Source organism: Phalaenopsis equestris, unplaced genomic scaffold (genome assembly GCF_001263595.1).
Source record: "Phalaenopsis equestris unplaced genomic scaffold, ASM126359v1 Scaffold000531, whole genome shotgun sequence".
Lineage (NCBI taxonomy): Eukaryota > Viridiplantae > Streptophyta > Magnoliopsida > Asparagales > Orchidaceae > Phalaenopsis > Phalaenopsis equestris.
This window is the reverse complement of record NW_018164971.1, coordinates 931,760-950,928: the sequence shown is the minus strand read 5'-3', so window position 1 is coordinate 950,928 and position 19,169 is coordinate 931,760. Positions and strand designations below refer to the sequence as shown.

The 19,169-nt window shown below is 36.5% G+C and overlaps 2 protein-coding genes across 3 annotated transcripts in view; both read left to right on the top strand.

Annotated features, from left to right (window-relative positions):
• The window catches only part of LOC110028776, a 46,991-nt gene extending 36,581 nt beyond the window's left edge, over positions 1–10,410 (top strand). Inside the window, exons 12-13 of the mRNA XM_020730762.1 lie at positions 9,109–9,408; positions 9,554–10,410. Coding sequence (XP_020586421.1) covers positions 9,109–9,408; positions 9,554–10,033 — 780 coding nt within the window. The 3' untranslated portion in view covers positions 10,034–10,410. The remainder of the gene's footprint in view (positions 1–9,108; positions 9,409–9,553) is intronic.
• A 3,774-nt stretch (positions 10,411–14,184) lies between these two features.
• LOC110028804 (60S ribosomal protein L29-1-like) lies at positions 14,185–14,984 on the top strand. 2 transcript variants are annotated; one of them, XM_020730802.1, is made up of 3 exons: positions 14,185–14,280; positions 14,512–14,620; positions 14,760–14,984. In XM_020730802.1, the coding sequence occupies exons 2-3, from the start codon at positions 14,519–14,521 to the stop codon at positions 14,844–14,846; spliced, it is 189 nt and encodes a 62-aa protein (XP_020586461.1). In that variant the 5' UTR covers positions 14,185–14,280; positions 14,512–14,518; the 3' UTR covers positions 14,847–14,984. The 2 variants fall into 2 exon arrangements, with proteins under 2 accessions (XP_020586461.1, XP_020586459.1); XM_020730800.1 differs by having other exon boundaries at positions 14,216–14,305; positions 14,470–14,620.
• The last annotated feature ends 4,185 nt before the right edge of the window (positions 14,985–19,169 follow it).

Sequence of the window (19,169 nt, the reverse complement as noted above, 5' to 3'; positions counted from 1 at the left end):
GATGTTGTTTGAAATAAAAAATTTCATCTTATTTAACATACGTGAGATATGTAATAATTAACAATATTTGGAAGCTTCTCGAGTGAAAGGTGACTTTTTTTTGAAGTAGAAACAGCAATGATACAAGAGTTAACCAACGACAGAAAAGTCAAATATTATTGCCAAATTCAAAATTAAGGAAATGCAATCACTCATACGGAAATAGAAATAGCAACAGACAAAACACAAACACAACTAAGATTATATCTCAAAAGTGTGGTGGTTGGTTCAGCTAGATGGAGGGGAGCTAGGTGTTTGTGTCTGGATGGTGAGAATCTTGCTGTGGTTGGAGGGCAAGAGGAGGGTAGGAAGGCTGTGGTAGAAGAGTAGCCGGCTCTGGACGGATAGACAACAGTCGAGGCGGTGAAGGTGGTGCTTTTGGAGGCTGGGTCAATGGGGAGGCTGCAAAGGAGATGGCTACGCCCTGCTGGAATAGCAGTCAATGGGCAGAGGGCTGTTCTGATGGTTGGATCAGCAGATAGGTGCCATGAGAATGGACTATGGGATGGCTGGAACAACTGTTATTGGGCAGAGGTTGGTTCTGAAGGCTGGGGAAGTGACAAGGTGATGGAGGAGGATGTTGGATGGCTGGCAATGAGGAAGGAATGGTGGAAAGGTGTTATGGATGAACTGGAAAGACGGGACTTAAAAAAAAAAATAGCTGAGGGCTGTTTTTGGGCGGCTGCAACAGGTATGGTGATGGCGACATCAGTGGGAAGAAAGTGAAGGAAAGTGAAGTTGAGGATCACCACGTCGGAATGAGATAAAATCGGAGCACCACTCGCTCTTGGATTTAACCCTAGAAGGGAGGAAGAGATGTCAATGTTTATCCCTAAGAAAACTCACCCAAAAGTACCCTACAAACATGAAGAATTAACATATATAATACTAGGGTAAATAAGAAGTGGCCCCCATTAGGGCTGTCAAAAAAGCTCGTTGGTCGTGAACAGTTCGTGTTCGGCTCGTCGAGGAGTTCATGTTCAATTTGTTCGATAAGCAAACAAGACGAACACAAACATTTTTTTTTTCATTCGGTTTATAGACAAACCAAACACGAACAGTCATTTGTTAACGAACAATTTCAAACACACGTAATTTCGAAAGAATCTAACACGAACACGAGCTTTGTTTGTTCGTGTTCGGTTCGTTTACACTCCTAGCCCCCATCAAGTGGGCGATAAGCCTATGCAATCAGGTGGGTCGGTTGACCCTTGGTTTGCCTGGACTGAGAGGTCCCATACCGCGCATCCGCGATCCCGCAAGAATATACGCCCATGGCAGTCTCCCGAGGTTGGGAGAGCTTCGACCTCATCTGTCGAAGCTTTTATTTTTTCATAGTATGCAGTCAGGTCACACACGTTGAGGTAGAGGGGTTGTTGTGGGCCCTCGGAGTTGGAGGGTCTTCGACTGCATTCATGTGAGCATTTGGATTCCACCGACGATTGCACTCTTCCCCAACATACCTGAGAAGGTTTTCTCCATTCACAAATTGCCATCCATATCAGTCTAACCATCTAGGTTACACTGCTTAACTGAACTTGGAAGGTTTCCCCAACATACTCTGCAACCTCTTCCATAGGTGGTCCAAAACGGGTTCAACCCTAACTAACACGGGGACGGATTGCACTCCCCTTAGTGGTGGTGGCTCTAGCGGCCAACTCTGTATCAAGTTGTCCTGGAACTCTCTCTGTTGTGGTTGATTTGTATTTAAATCGGCTCATTTGTCTTACTATCCTTTATCTTCACCAAACTCAGCAAGAGCACTTGTAACCTCAGACTCCGCTGAAAGTAGGAGAATTATGTGTTTTCCATTCTTGGTGAATTAGTAGGTGTTCTTGAATCTATTATGTTGAGCTCAGCGAGCAAACTGACACAGTTTCCTCAATAAGATGTGAAAGACATCCATGGACACGTCACACAACACTTGATCCCGCAGTTGATTCAAAGTAGAAAATTTCACGAGGCACTTCTTATCAACGTTGACACTATTCTTCTTCTTCAACCATGTTCGGGAATACAACTGAGAATGTTTATTTGTCGTGAGGCTCATTGGTCATCTATGTAGACGTCACATTCTTACTGCTATCTCCATCAATGATGTGGCTGCATACATTTTCCTTCACCTTGCACCGTGTGTATAATACATTATGACGAAGCCATTGTTGTTCCCTTGTACCCCTCAGTTCGAAGGACTTGTTGAACCACAAGCAACTCGCCCTCATCCAGTGGAAGCTAGTACTCACCTTGTTCTTTAGTTGCTTCCTTGTTGCTCACTTCCTCCACTGCGCCTTGTTCGTACAAGTAACTAGCTTTGTTGTCGAGCAGTTGGCTACGGTGTATACATATCCATGGCACCTGAAGTATTTCCTGGTCGGAATTGTGTTGGGGGTGCTACTCTTCTGAAGTCTTTTCTTACCCTGGGTAGCTTTTTCAATCTCCTAGCCAGTCTTCACAACTTAGGCGTGCTCCTACTAATGTCTCCAGATGTGGGAGGCTGTCTGAAGGACGGTGGGTGTCTGCTTTGCTCTTGCTATCCCTCCATCTTTAGTGTCAATGTTTGAACGTCACTCAACGTCCAATAAGGTTGTAGCTAGACCACATTGTTGACGGAGGGCTTCAAGCCTCTCAAGTACGTAGTTGTCGTGTGCTCCTCAGTCTCTGTTAGCTCACATTTCAGCTTAAGTTGCATAAATTCTGTTGTGTACTCCACTGATGATTTCCTCTGTTGCAGGAGTAGAACTTCAAGAAATTATCCTTGCAATAGTGTGGGGGTAGGTATCGTCGTTGCATTTATTTTTCATTTTCTCCCATAATATGATATTGTCTTATCCTTCTCTGTCCCTCCCTCTTCATACTCTTTCACCACAACGAGACTTTTTTCTTCAACTTGATTACTAGGAGTTTCACTCTCTCATTTGATACCTCTTTGTATTCAAAGATCCTCTCGACAATCTGCAGCCGTTTAGCAAAGCCATCCAGATTCATTTTTCTCTCGAATTCCTTTATATCCACCTTTACTCCTAAGTCTTTGTATCATCCAACAGGCACTTTGATACCGGAACTAGTTCAAACCAACGGAAAGTAAAGTAAACTTTATTAAGCAAAGGGATTAGGGTTACAACGCAACTCAAAATGAAAATACAAATCAATAACAATAACCTCAGGCTAGGACCAGAAGAGAAGATTAGAGGGCAGTTGTGGCGTCGGCGAATCAACAATGGAAAGGGGAAGGGCTGGCGATTATATGGTAGGTTGGGAAGGGTTTTAGTGGACGGTTTGAGGCTTGGAGGAGGGGGAGGATAAGGAAAAACTGCAGGGAAGGAAGTGGTGGATTGTTGGGTGATGGTGGGACGGGTTGGGCAGCAAGTATAGTTGTAGGCGAGGGGCGGCTGGATGTAGATTGCTAGATGGATAAGTGGAAAGTCGGCTATGAGGGGTGTTATTGACAGTTAGAGGGCTGGATGTCAAGTACTACTGTAGGAAAAGGGGGTAGCACCTGTCGGATACAAGCCTAACAAGGGAAGAAGATACTCTACACAAAATTAAAAAAAAAACAATCCAACATAACCTAACCTTAATCCCAAAAAACAGCTTATATAAAGACTCCAACAGGCAAAACATAAAAGAAAAGATAGGGGAAGGGTTGGCGGCATTGCCGCTCAATCCTAACTCTGGACCGACCTTCCCAGACCGGCTACAACTGGTTTCCTTACCACATGGCCCAACCGACTAGTTCAGTAGCCCCACATTATTCTCTCGAAGTTGGGAGAGGTTCGACTTCATTTGTCAATGCTTCTGGTTTCTCGTCTTCAATTCTAACATCACCTGAATCTCATTGTCGACTGTACCGTCCCCCAAAACACCTAAGATTTTTCCCCACCTGTGAGCAAACATCTATGATGAAACTGTGACACCAGCTGTAAACACGGGGACAGAAACGACTGAGGGCATTTCAGTATATAAAGGTTGATACTTTACCGTCAGCTTCACCTCCATACAAGAAGGTTCAGATTACTCTCACTTCAAATCAAATTGAATCGACCGTGGATTACTTTGTGAAGATTTAGTGGTACATGTGGGTGACAATCAAATAGCAATTCTCCTCCTTGTCCAGTCCGATACGTCAAAAAAATTTGATAATCATATATGCTTAGTTACCTAAATCAAGTGATCAACCCAGAATCCCTTATTTCCCTTCACAAGAGCACTAATCTAGAAACAATATTCCTGCTCTCCTAAATTAGTGTTAATTAACATAATTGTTTCACTAGTCTGCTCTCGCACAAGTAGATGACAACACGTTTGAATTCTAAAATTTTGCTTTCCCACCACACCTTTGGGATTCTTCCCTTTCGAATTAGCATGACATAGAAGCCGGAAAGTTGGCATTTGGTTGGTGGCGCTTAAGTGCCATGAAATAAGCGCCAACGTGCTACATATAGGCGCCTAGACGCCCTTGCATAGAAACAAAGCAGACAGAAAGTAGGCGCTCCACGTTCATTCCTTAAGCGCTAGTTCACGCGTTTTTGCAGTTTAACAGTTCAATGCGCTGATTCGCGATGAAAGAAATAAAAATGCCTTCTGTCGAAGTCTTAAGGGCTTTTTTGTGTGAAGTAACATAAGGAAAACATTGAGATACAAAGCTCGAGTGTGAGAGTCTAATTATGGAGTGTTTGTGTGGATTTTGAGTGTGTAATTTTTCTTGAAAGTTTGGTACATCATTTGGAAGAGGAAGAAAGACAAATGTTATTCTTCTTGGTGAACTCCATCGAATTTTATCTTTTTAACTCTTGTTTTTAATCTTTCTAATGAATGAAATGTTTATTTGTGTTGTCTCCAACATGATTAAGGAATAGAACTTCTTTTCTTACTTGAATTGGTAATATAGGAATTATAAGTTTGGCTTTTCTGATATGCTTTTACTGTAGATTTATCGTGGTGAGATGAATTAACCTTTATATCTTAGTTGATTTGCAATCTGGTTGATTGTAGAATTCAAATGTATTGTGATCTAGTTGTACGAGAACAGTCTAGAGAAACATTTATGTTAATTCACACGGAATATTGTTTCTAGATTAGTGCTCTTGTGAAGGGAAATAAGTGATTCTGGGCTGATCACATGATTTAGGTAACTAAGCATATATGATTAACTTTTAAAAATAACTAAACTTTAAAATTTCATGTAGATTGAAAACTAGTAAACTAGAATTTCCCAAGTATTTTTAGTATGGTCGTCAATAAATGATAAATCATCTAGTTTCACCTAGGATTTTCACCTTTAAAGTTCCTCAAATATCCCTGTGGATAATAGAAAAAAGGCGTGAGGGTTTGTACTAGGATATTTGGCAAGTTATCAATTCTTTCATTGATAAAAACTAGGTTTTTTATTAAAAAAATGTGGATACAATTTTGCAACATAATTGAAATTAGAATAACCCATGTAACAATGTCTTAGCATGATCTATTTTTTGACAAGTATAGACTCAACAAACTAAAAAATTTGAGAAAAAAAGGAAGATGAGACCATTTGTGTGTTTAGAGAGAGACTTTCCTTTTGTTAGTACAAGTCTTGATGCATTTTAGTATTTCCATTCACCTTCCCCGAATCCGCCACTTGAAATTCACAAGAGTTTGCAAAAAATTAAGTATATATTTCATAACTTGAGAAGCTTATTAATTGAAATTTGACTTAGTTCAGTCGTGGAATATATAAAACAGAGGAAAGAATAAAATCCCGAGAGCGCCCCACATCTCTTTTTGCAGCAAATTTTAGTGTGATACATCTACAAGCCTGACAGATCAAGATAAGGAAGTCTCTTGATAGTTGATTAGAGCATTGATGTCTCATACCCATATGATCAGAAGCTCCTGAATCTATGATCCAAGGTCTGAATCTCTTATTGCTGGAAAAATGGAAGAATGATATATTAGCTTAGCTTGTCATGGGGCTGGTGGTATGTTTTTTTTGAATTGCCCTCATGGAACATTTTTTCAGAACTTCAAGCTGTTCCTTAATGAATGGTTCGGTCAACATTAGCTTTGTTTTCTTGATCTTTTCTTTCAGATTCAGGTTTCCAATTTATAGGCTTTCCATGTAGTTTTCAACATTTATTTTTGATATGCCCAATTTTCTTAAAATAGTCACTTGTTGGATGATCCATCTTGAGCTTTTAACCATGGGAAGAATTATGGGTGTACAGGGCCATGCTTTCAGTACTTGGTGAACCCCCATTTTCAGTCAACATTAGCTTCTTTATACTCTCTTTTGTCCTAACTTCAGAAAAAACTGCACGGGTAGATGGTAAATGCATTATTCCTATAATCCTTCTTCTCACGTTATCCACTTCCTTAGTCCTACTAGGAATTTGATAGTGCTCTTCTTGTCGATGGACTTAAACATCACAATATCTTGTGGAAATTTTCACACCTGACTGAAACATATCCAATTGTATTCAATACTTGGCTATGGTGTTAGGTATTAGGTGACACTTAGCTCTTTTTGACGAAGACTATGAAGTATGGTTCGATCTCAAAAAAATCTGTATTATTCTCAGTGTTGGAATACATTTCTCTTGCAGTCTCTCAGATTTCCTTGACAATTTTGTCGAGTAAAAAATTTCTCCCACCTTAGTGACCATTGAGTTGACTAGCCGTGACATAACCATATTGATCTTGAATTTTTCATGTGTGGTGGTTGGGATCAATGAGCTCAAGAATTGTGCATTCTTTCATGAGATGTTCCTCTTTTCCTTTTCCATAGATTGTGACCACTAAAGGAAGTTATGGTCATTGAATTTATGATTTGTGATAAAGGTTGAGAGTTCATGGGCAGTTTGGACAAAATTCTTGATCTATGATTCAGAACTAACCTCTGGAGTAGAGCTCGATGTTTTCATTTCGTGCTTGGTCATAAACCATTTGCATATTTAGAGTAGTTGCTTGTTGCAAAAGGGAAGTCGGTTGTTATCGCTGTTGTAGGAAGAAAATCGGTTGTTGTTGCTGGCAGAAAGGTATTTTGCTGTTGCAGGAAACAAGGAAGATTTTGGCAGAGAAGGGTCTGTAGCAAGGAGGATTCTGGTTGCAGGGAGAATTTTGGCAGAGGAAGGCCTACAACAGGAAGAATTTCGGCTGCAAAGAAGAGCAGAGGAGGGCCTGCATGAAGAAATTTGATTGAGCAGTGAAGCTAAATGGGAGGAAGAAAAAAAAAAGTAGTTTTGGGTCTCTACACGCCACAATCCCATCGCCGGAGAAAACAGGTGTTTCGGGTCTCTACATGCCACAATCCTATCGCTAGAAAAAAAAAATGTGAGTTTTGGTTTGGCTATTGGGAGATCTTGATGGCTGGGAGGAGAGAGTTGTCCGAGAGATGGAGATACTTGTTCAAGAGAGCTTCTGTGGTAGGGAGGAGGAAGACTAGTTTTTGTTTCAACGCTCTGATACCATGTAGAAAATAAATTTTTGGTGGAAAGTCTCAATTTCATCATTCACATGTAAGGTACATATATTGGGAAACCAAACCCACCTATCTTATAAACTTACCAAATATATCTAATCTAAATTAGGAAAGAAAATATATTGGGGAACCAGACCCTCCTATCTTATAAACTTACAAAATATATCTAATCTAAATTAGGAAAGGAAATAATTTAGAAATATACATAAAAAACATAAATAGGAAGAGAAAAAAAACTAATCAAGTGATTTTCGAAGTTGTCTCCAATTAGATTTCTCGCGATCTATGAGGTGGCCGACTGACCTACCTTCCTGGCTTTCCACAGGTATGTATATAAATGCCCCTACTATTTTTTAGCTTGTGCATTTTTTATGTGATTGTTGTTTTTTATAATCCACTTGGGCAACAAATGAGGTGTGGCCTATGGTATACATAGTCATGATATCTGAATTCAAGATTAATTTTTTTGTATATTGACATGTGCCGGCTCAATTTTTTTGTTATGTTACTCAAAAACGTTAAGTGTGTGTGTGTGTGTTTTTGTTTTTTTTTTTAAAGATTGACCAGAGACTATTAGACGTGCCTTCGACCAACTTCATGTGCTTAAGAATTTCATTTCGCACATAGGCGGGATTGAACTCGTGACCCCAGTAACCTTACAAACTCTGCCAACCAAAAAACCATGGTAGGCGGCACAACTCAAAAACACTAAGTTGAAAAAGATCCTTTCAGTCTTGTCTAGCTATGATTTAGCAGAAATATTTCTTAATGTCTGAACTATTATCAATTTGGAATCATCGGCTGCTTTATTTTTATATGCATTGGCTTTGTATTTTCAATGGAACTTTAATTTTAATAAAAAAATAAGCATGCACGAATAATTACATTCCATCATAACATTATTTTTAAAATATATTTGTCTATTTTCCTATGAAATTTTTCTACTGATTATCAGCTTGTTTTGTTCTTTGATTATTCCACTCTTGTGTAAATATTATCATTCACCACACCCTTGCAATACCTAATTTATATTACATATTATTTACAAATAAACAATGTAAAAGGTTTTAACGCTCAATGCAAACTTCGTCTGTCAATATATGAAGGGAGAGATTGAGAGAGATGGACGTGAGAACTTCATTCCTCTAAACTTCTCAAGTGCCTTCCCCTCTTCAGAGCTTTTATAATTCCGCTTTTCCTTGGCCTAAAAGAAGTTTTTTTTATAACTCTTCTCTTGTGCTGATGTTACACGTACACTCCCCTCCCTTCTAACCGACCAGCACGCATCCCACATCCCACCTGCTCCATAGTTGCTGTTAATTTGCACTTCAGTCTCAAATAAACATATTATTTGTATGTAGGTTGAAAGAAACTTTTTTACCATGCAATTTTAGTACAACGATAATAAGAAGAATTTCTCTGGGTCTCGGTGGATAAAACCGTTAGGCCAATAGTATTAGTATATAGTGAGGAGAGTGTGGGTGGAACATATAGTTTTGGGAAATCCAATCCTAGCCATTGGGAGGTTTATCATCATATAGTATCTTGAACTGAGTTTCCAGGAAATGTTTTTGTGTGCTCGCAGGTTAATTTGATTTCTTTAATATTCTTTTTAGGTTGTTGGAGGACATGGAGCCGAAAGAACTGTTGTGACTGGTTCCATGGAAGTGTTGAAGCCCTGCTGGGCTGTTGCGACATCTGGCGTACCTGTGCGAGAGCAGCTTTTCAATGCTTCCATCTGTCACCATTCACACTTCAACCTATTCCAGCACGGAGAATTTGCAAGGAGTTTTGGCAGAAGAGTTGATTCAGGCGCTTTGGAGGTGGCTACTCCGATGCTGTTACTCAGAGATGATGGCCATAAGAATAAAAAAGGAAGTCATCGCGACGTTGTCTTCTTGACAAGTCATGGAGAGGTTCGACCCTCCCTCTCTCATGAAGATTTTCCCATGAGCTGAAATTCAGATCCTCGCCATCTTCTTCCCGTCCTCTATTTTTCTGATGGTGATAAACCCTACATTCATGGCAGCTTAATCCCTTTTCCTCTTCGGTGTTCAACAGGTTACTTCATACACACCAGGGTTGCACGGTGAAGGCGCCACTTGGAGATGGCAGCTCACAACCGGTGCAACATGGTCCAATCTTCCTTCTCCATCTGGAATGACCGAAGAAGCTAAGGTGGTGCCTACTTTGAAAGCCTTTTCCTTGCGAGCACACGACAACAAGGATGTGATAATCGCCGGCGGCGACCAAGAGGCTGTGGTCATCTCTCCTGGAGGCAGCCTTTTATCTTCAATTGAGCTGCCTGGCTCTCCTACACATGCCTTGGTCCTGGAAGATTTCTCTGGTGATGGCTTCACTGACATTATTCTGGTTACATCCAGTGGAGTTTATGGCTTTGTACAAACCAGGCAACCAGGAGCTCTTTTCTTCAGTACACTTGTAGGTTGCCTGATCATCATCATGGGAGTCCTTTTTGTATCGCAGCAACTGAATTCAATGAACAAGACTAAACCAAGGGCTTCCAGTGAATACAGATGAAATTTATTGATTAATTTGAGATCACTGGAGCAGAACACAATATGACTACCTATACTGTATGACCTGTTGGATCTTCCAGGCTCGCTGCTGCTTGAAGAGTTACCTATGTACACTGTCATTCTGTCATCTGTCAAAAACATACATTTTTTTTGTGGAGATGGTTATGCTCCTGAGGGATGCCAAAGAATAGTTGTTTGGGGTGATAATAGAAGTCATTTTGTTGGTGATATTTTTGGTTTACTTATTTTTCTTTTCAATGTGTAATGTAATGACCCTGTGAAGGCCATTGCATTTTAAATTTTATCGACGTTATATGTAGAAGATCCATTTTCTGTAAAACTAAAATATTAATTGTGCTGCAGAGGTAATCCACACAATTTTCTGAGCTCTTGATTTAATTGCCATATAGAGGGAGAGAGAGAGAGATGCCATATAGAGGCATATAGAGGGAGAGAGAGAGAGAGAGAGAGAGGCACACACACAGACATGACAATATTGAGTAATTTGATCAAGATTTTTGTGCTTGATCCTCATTCCACTTCTAACCGCCCTGTGGAAGCATTTTCACGTTAAATGAATATTGTTATAAGATGCACATTATACATGTAGTGATATGAAAATCATAAAAAAAAAACAAAGTCATAGATAACTGGATATCTAAGTTCATCTTGAAGAAATTTAAATTACAAAAGAAAAATGGCATATGGAAGTCTGTTGTGTAATGTACAGGACCAAAAGTCCATGTAGCTTGTATGCCATCTAGACCCATGACCCCTTCTTAGTGTCATTAGGTGACTAGATTGAGCAAACACATATTTTACTTTAAAATTCGTGAAGCATGTTATGATTTTATTAATGGGCAAACACATGTAATAGTTTATGTCAATTTACAAACAAAAGTTATTGTTTATGTTAATGTGCAAATACATGTATAATTTATGTCAATTTGGAAACATATGTTATGGTTTTGCTATTGTGCACATTTAAATATATGTATAGTTTGTCAATTTGTTTTATGTTAATGTGCTAATACATGTATAGTTTATGTCAATTTACAAGCACATGTTACAGTTTAGGTTAACGTGCAAATACACGAATAATTTATGTCAATTTGCAAATACATGTTATGGTTTATGTAAATGTGCCAATATATGTGTAGTTTATGTTAATTTTGAAAAATAGGTTATGGATTTGTTAATGTACAAATACATGTATAGTTTATGTCAATTTGCAAACACATGTTATGTTTTATGTTAATATGCAAACAAAATGTATAGATTTTGTTAATTTGCAAACACATGTTATGACTTCCATTAATGTGCAAACACACACATAGTTTATGTTAATTCACAAACACTTATTGTAGATCATTTAGTGTGAAAGCATGCATAGGCCATATTAATTTGAAAGAATGTGTGGACGACATTAGTTTGAAAGTATGTGTAAGCGACATTAATTTGAAGGCATGTGTAATTTTTGTTGATATTGCAAGCATATTGTGTTTATAGTTTAAATTGCAACCATGTTATACCTATATGTTTATGATGTGTTATTAGCAAACATGTTGTGTTATGTGCATGCTATATATAATTTTCAAAGTATGTTGTGTTGTGTGTTGGTTATGTATAATTGGTAAAGCATGACTCTTATAAGTAACATATGTAAATGGTTGATGTGTCGAAAATATGTGATGTTATCTCCTACATCTATATATTTTTTATATTTTTTTGGGTAATTTTTTTATGTTTTATGCAACTTATAAGTAACATATGTGGGTGGCTTTTGGAGCCAAACTATTACAATTATATATTAGGCAACCCTATGCCTGAAGTAAAAACCGAGCACTGCCTATGCTTCCTTTGACCAGGGGCAATTAATAGATTAGAAACATAGGGCTTAATCTAGTCAAGACAACGCTTGATTTAAAGATGAGTACAAAACCGAAAGCATGTCAAAACTATAGGCCCCTTGGCACCTAAGGCTGGAAATCTAGCATCCATCATGGTACCGAGACACCTGAACCAGCTTTATTTTTAGCTATGCAAGATAGAACACAAAAACATGACTCTCCAAGCAGATGTCTAGGTGGCGAACACTGACTTAAAAAAGTCATAAAGTTTTGGTGTCCATATGGTGTTTCATTTGGATTAAAATGCTTGGATTTGAAGTTAAATATGTATGAAACACCACTACAAAATTTTAAAAGTGCCATGTCTTTCATTAGAAAAAGACCAAGTAAAATGGCAAAAGAAAGGAATTGAAAGCTTCAACAACAAAGCATTAATATGTGTGAAACACCACTGCAAATTTTTAATGCACTTAAAAGGAAAACATTTCATATCTTAGATACCACACAAATCTGATGTATTTATATATTTAACACCTAAATATCATATTTCTACATGAATTTGTATGAAATGTTTAGAGATTAAACAAATACTTTTCGGATATACCACACAATACTAATTCATTTACATATCCAACAACAAAAGAGCAAGATTCTACATGATATTTTAAGATAACATTGATTGTTGAACAAGAAATCTGTGGTCATACCACACAATTCAAAGGTATTTACATATCTAACATCTAAATGTCATAGTATTACAAAGTATTGTAACAAAAATTGAATAGTTTAATTAGAAAAATCTGGCATTCCACACAATTCTGATGTAGTATTGCATAGCATTGTAAGAAAATATGGAGGGCTTAAACAGAGAATTTCGGGTATACTACATAATTTTGATGTATTTACATTTCTAACACCTGAATATAATAGTAATGCATAATATTGTAAGAAAACATAGAGAGCTTAAATAAGAAAAAAATTCAATCATATCACACAATTATGATGTATTTATATTTCTAACACCTAAGTGTATGAATGACTTAAATAGAAAATTTTGGGCATACCACAAAATTTTAATGTATTTTACATATATAGTACCGAGATGTCATAGTATTCGATCTTATTGTAAGAAAAATTGAAGAGCTTACTACGCAACTCTGATGTCTTTATATATCTAACACCTAAATAACACAAGAGTGATTAATATTGTGAGAAAATATTGAGAGCCACAATATCTAAATTCTTAAGCATAGCATATAACTCTAATGTCGTGACATAACTAGCACAAAAATATCAATTTTATACTCGATATTGTAAGACAATATTGCAAGCTTCACTAGAAATATTTACTCATAACACACATTTTTGATGTATTTAAATATCTAACACCTAAATGCCATAATTCAGTGAGAGCTTATAAATAATAATTTTTGTTTTCCCCCATAAAATTCTTATGTGTTCCCGTATCTAACACCTAAATGATATATATGATTAAACATATAGAAGTGGGCACTGAACTAATGAAGACGGTAAAACGACACAACAACAGAAAGAAGAAACCATGATCCATAACATAATTACAAAGCTCATAAATACAAGCACATAATGATCCAACAACTAGAAATATTTGGACCATAAAATTCTCCTTGGACAAATGCTCCTTGACGTTATAGGAAGATCATACTATGATCACAAAACAACAGAAAGTAAAATGATTCCAAACTTCACAACTGAGCATTTCAGAAAATATCAAAGCCTCAACAACACAAACAATAAATGATTAAGAAGAACCAATAACATAAAATTACTCAAAACCAAAGCAAAAATAAGCTCACATGAAGTTGAACAAGTGTAAAGAGAAAGTAAGCTCACTCATAGCGAGATGGTAAGAGAGAAATAGGGTTTTCGAGCAGCTCACCTATATTGAGTGAGAATAATCGAAGCTCAACTTAGAGAAAATGAATTAAAATCTTATAGAAAAGACACTGAAACAAGAAGATTGATGCCCTAGAGAAGGTTTATCGTGGACATGACTCGCCTTATTCAAAATATCACAAGGATAATAGGAAATAAAACATTCGTCATGGATTGAGTGAAGAGATCATGTGTTGCGAATCTGTGTTGTGATTTTTCATTTGCTGCGGGCGCACCGCCTAGCCCAAATAGCCACTGTGTGTTCGATGACGCCGCCGCCCCAAAGGACACATACACCTGCCAATTGCTTAACCAACTCGATGATTAAAACCAAGGCCATAATAGTAAATCCATAACATTGTGTTTTCCATCCTCCATGTAAAGCCCTTTGGTTGCCGGAAGCCCTAGTTTTCTGATCCACGAATTGATTGATTAGCCATTTGGGCTTTAAGTTAGGCGCGTTAAATCACTTTAGCTGCATCTGGTACGTTTTTCTTTCCCTCCGATCTCCGATTGTCGAGAAATATTTGCGTACATAAGATGTACGCAACGCTGCGTACATCAGAGGTTATTCAGGAGTACAATGAGGTTATATTTGGATTATACTGTAACCCGGATATAACTACCTCTGATGTACCGGACGCTGCGTACATCATCTTAGCAAATATTTCACCCGATTGTCTGCATGATATCGTGATAAGTTGCTTCCCTGAAGGCTTATAATGGCGAAGTCCAAGAATCACACGGCTCACAACCAGTCTCACAAGGCTCACAAGAACGGCATCAAGAAGCCTAGGAGACAGAGGCAGTCATCCACTAAAGGGGTATGGTGAAATCTCCTTTCCTCTTATTGTTATGTCTAATTTCGTCTTGTGTTTCATATTTTCCGAGGATGGAAATTCTTTCGATCTGGACCAGGGATCTTTTTTTAAAGATATACCGTTGACTGTATTATTTGAGCAGATGGATCCCAAGTTCCTGAGGAATCAGAGGCATGCGAGGAAACACGGTAAGAAGAGTGGTAACTCAGAATCTGAAGCTGAGGAGTAGGTGAAGCGATATCGAAAAGGCACCAGTCATTATTATCTTTATATTCCAAGACTAGAATTGTAATCATTTTTGCTGCTGCTAAAATGTTTCTCAGTGAATATTTACTTTTTGTGATTCAGTAATCTTTTAGTTCTAGCATTTAAGCCGACTGACTTAAATTTTTGTGTTGGCGTCATTTTTCACTTCGGGTATGTCTTTTATGATTTTAATTCTCATCCTTAGTAAAGTATTGTTTCTATGTTTGATGGAAGTTTAGCTTTGCAAATTTGATCAGGTTCTTTGTGCACAAGCACTCACTGTTTTTGGAAACATGCTGTTATTGCTCAACTAGATGATTGAAGCTTTTCTAAGATTTAAAACGAATGCATTTCGGTCCAAGTTTTTGTTCGGTAATGATTTTTTTTCTACTTTTTTTGCACTTGATTTATGCGAGAGATAGACAATGGAAAGCCCCAAGCATTCAAGTTTGCATGCATCTTTTCTTTGGATCTGTATTCATGAGCAGATCCCTGGCTTCAGTTTGTGTAGCACAGCAGCTCAGTATCACCAAATAAAGCTTGAACCAGCCTTGTTTATCTTGCTTTATATAACTGGCTACCTAATAGGACATTTTTTACTGCTAGGTTGACATATTGTTTTTCATGGAATAATTTTAGTTTTTAACTCTTAGTTTTTTACTGTTAGTTGTTAGCTCACTTACAACAAGCATAAATTAGTTCCAAGCTATCCTCATTAAACATATAAGTAAGCTTAGTAAGCTTAAGAGAATAAACTAATAATGTCAATTCAAATGGGCATGCGTTCATGTCTGCATGCATCGGTTCCCTTTAGAAACTTTTCATAAATCTAAACCTTATTTAAAGCAGGGAACTAGGGAGGGGATTACAACTATGAGAGCTATGGAGAATATTATTTGCAATCCATCAATGATCAATTACCCTCCCCTTCCCGCCTCAATATACACACACATATACAATAACTATCAATTTTTCACTGAATGATTAATGACAATCCACCGAGTTTCTCTTGCTAAAATTTTATCATTAACCTGCATTTTGATTCAAAATTGAGAAATTTTTATATTATGTTATCCAAGTTTTGCAAGTCATCAGAAGTTTCTAAATACTCAAATTTTGGGTAGGAAGGGACCCCATGTGGCACTTTGGCGAAAGCCCTGAATTGAGCAAAAATGACCCAAATATCTTTGATATTAAAGTAACTCTTGAAGAATTCAATGAGCTTTAATAAGTTTAAATTTTTTATGGGTAGAATTTTATAGGCATATTTATCTACCATAAAATAATTAATCTACTGCTTCATGTATTCGGGTTGCAACAACTAGATTATTCTTGATCGACCTTTGAATTCTAATGATCTTGGAATTTCAATTTTATATAAAATAATGAAAATTGGTATGTTGTTTCTCAACCTACGATTATATTCATCAGTCCAGTTTTCACCAATTTTAATGTCATGATTTTTAAATTTAGCAAAATCTTTTTTCTTATTTTTAATGATAAAAATTGATTGAAAATCGAAAAAAATTATCTGAAAGTTTAATTTTATACAATAATGTTCTTAAGCTATTAGATGTATTTTGTGCATTTCCTTTAATCTCCTACCAAAAATTTGTTAAAATTTATAAAATTGCCTCTCATAATGGGCTAGAGAATCACTAAAAATCTTTATAAATTAGGGAAAAAAGATTTGTTTTTTTGGGGTTAGATCCCGTCTCCCCTATGATTAGGACACAACACATTTGGAGAGTTATGTTAGCTTTGAATTAATTTTTTCACCTACTTGGACATATTAGGGTATCCGTTAAGGTTGTTGGTTGACCTAATATGGTCATGGTTCATTATGATTAGGTTATGCTAAAATTTGTCCAATTTTTTAGCAAACTTTAACTTGATTAAAGAGTAAATCTCTCCCAGAGTTAGAAATTTATTAGTTTTGAGAAGTTCTTTATCTAGTTTGAGAATGAATTGCGGAGAGGAACCCTACTCACGGAAAATTATTTGGTCCGGACACTGCATGCAAAATTGCGTTCGGTATCCAATTAAAACTCGCTGCATGGAATGCGGGGCCCAACGCCAAAAATATTAAAAATGTGAAACCTGTCATGCGCCACCCGGTCTGAGTCCCGCCCAAGCCTCCGAGAGTGTCTTTTTGTCATTTTCTGATCCCGCCAATTCGCATATTTAGTCTCTTTTTGCCATTTTCAGATTCTGCCAATTCGGAAAAACCATATTTTGTCTCCTTCAGGTTTCGGGTTTAGGATTTTTTATTTTGTAATGATAATTATTGTTTAGTGATTTATTTTTTTTTGGAGGAGTCGTGTTTCTAGTCTTAATTTTTTGCGCTATGAAGCATGGATACACACACAGGGATGCATAATGACATAATTTGAAAAGAAATATTACACAACACATCATGAACACGTTTTTATTTTTAATTAATTATTAAAATAACACACACACACACACGGATATATATATATATATATATATATATATATATATATATATATATATATATATATTTTTTTTATATATATATTATTTTCTATAAAAGAAATCACAAAAAATATGTAATAATAAAGTTTAACTTTTATTTTGAAATCTCATGCTTATAAAATTTAATTTTCAAAATTAGACATATAACATATTTCAAAAGAATTCCTTCAATTTATCTATTAAAATTTAAAACATCCTACAATTGCACATTTTTTTTAATTAATTAAGTTAATATTTGATGTGGTGTTGAGCCATATCCGGGACTTTTTAAGCCCAAAAAAATAAAAAGCACATATTTATAACTGTTGGTTAAGTGTCGGAGTGTTTTAGACAAGTGTCGGTGTTCGATACGTGTCTGACACGGGTATGACACATTCTTAGAAGTGTTAGTGCTACTTAGGTTTTGTGTAGTTGCAATCCCTTTTGGTTAATCATCTCCCTATGTAAGGGATATAACTGTTAATTAAGATTAGTAGTGCACATAGGAAGTGCTTTGCTCCTATGCTTATAGAGGTTAGTTTGGGAATTACCATGTTAGGTCTCCTTTCCAAGTTTACATTAGCTGTTTAGTGTTGCTGGCTAAGGTTTTGTATTTAGTGGGCACTTTTAAAGCAGGTTGATCGATGGAGTCAAATTTGAATGTTTTCCCAATGAACTCATTGTGTAGGAGGCAGAGAATGGATTCTTCCTCGAGCCTGTTGATGAACCAAATGCCAAAAAAGCCTTTAATGTGGTAAAAACAGCTTGGAGTGTTAGATTAATTGAAATGAGATAATTACTGTAGACTTTTAAGGTGGAAGGAATACAGCAAATTGGATAACCATAGTAGATAATTTATTAGATGTGGAGATAGAAATCATTTCTAATTAAATTGCCGCAAATCTGTAGGCTCTTAAAGGTTTCCCATCAGATGTGGGTATGAACCAATGAAGAAGGGGCATTAATAATACATAACTAAGAGACTTTTCTCTCTTATAAGTTTCTTGGTTGAAAAACTTTTATTGGCGTAAGCACCTATAGTTTTTATTTTTTATTTTTTGTTGACGAGGGTCTGAACTTTTTATTTATGACAAATGAGAGTTTCTACTAGATTTGTGATGCAATTACATTCTAAATGTATGATGGATACGCTATGATCCAATACTTATAGAGGGATTTGGTTTTGGGATGATTACTGTTATGTTATTTGTAACAATCTTTAACCTTAGTCTAGTTAAAACTAGCAAATTAGATTAAAGATGTCAAACATAACTTTGCTGATCACTTAAATGGCTCATATTCTAGTCAAGCCTTCTTAAGTTCAATGCATATTAAAACTGAAAAGGGGGCTGTTAGGCCTACTAGATTAAAATAATCTTGATTTTTTAGGAATGTACCTCTAAGATTTAAAACAAGTGAAATGAATAGGAGGGCCTTCATCGTCTGGTTAAGTATGTTTAACTCCTTGTAATGGTAAATCCTGGTTTACATTTTGTATAAATTTTTTAATCTAGAAATGTTTACAATTTGATCCATTTAGATTACAAGGAATGAATCGGTTAGACTTAATGCATGTAGCAGCATAACTTCTAGCATTTAGTTTTAAGTGACATTGGACACATTGTTTAACATCGATGGAAGAAACTAGGAACATTGAGCCAATATGAGCAATACTATATATCATAGTGGCTACAATATATTAGAAGTAATCATCATAAATCTATGAATGCCTGAGGCCCTGCGTAGGATCAATTTCAGTTTCAGTTTTTTGTTTTTTGAAAATAAAAAATAAAAAAAACAAACCAAAAAATAGTGTTTTTTTATTCAT

Coding starts and splice junctions, on each gene's coding strand:
- LOC110028804 (XM_020730802.1), top strand. CDS start 14,519: ATGGCGAAGTCCAAGAATCACACGGCTCACAACCAGTCTCACAAGGCT. Junction 14,621..14,759: donor GGCAGTCATCCACTAAAGGG/GTATGGTGAAAT, acceptor TTATTTGAGCAG/ATGGATCCCAAGTTCCTGAG.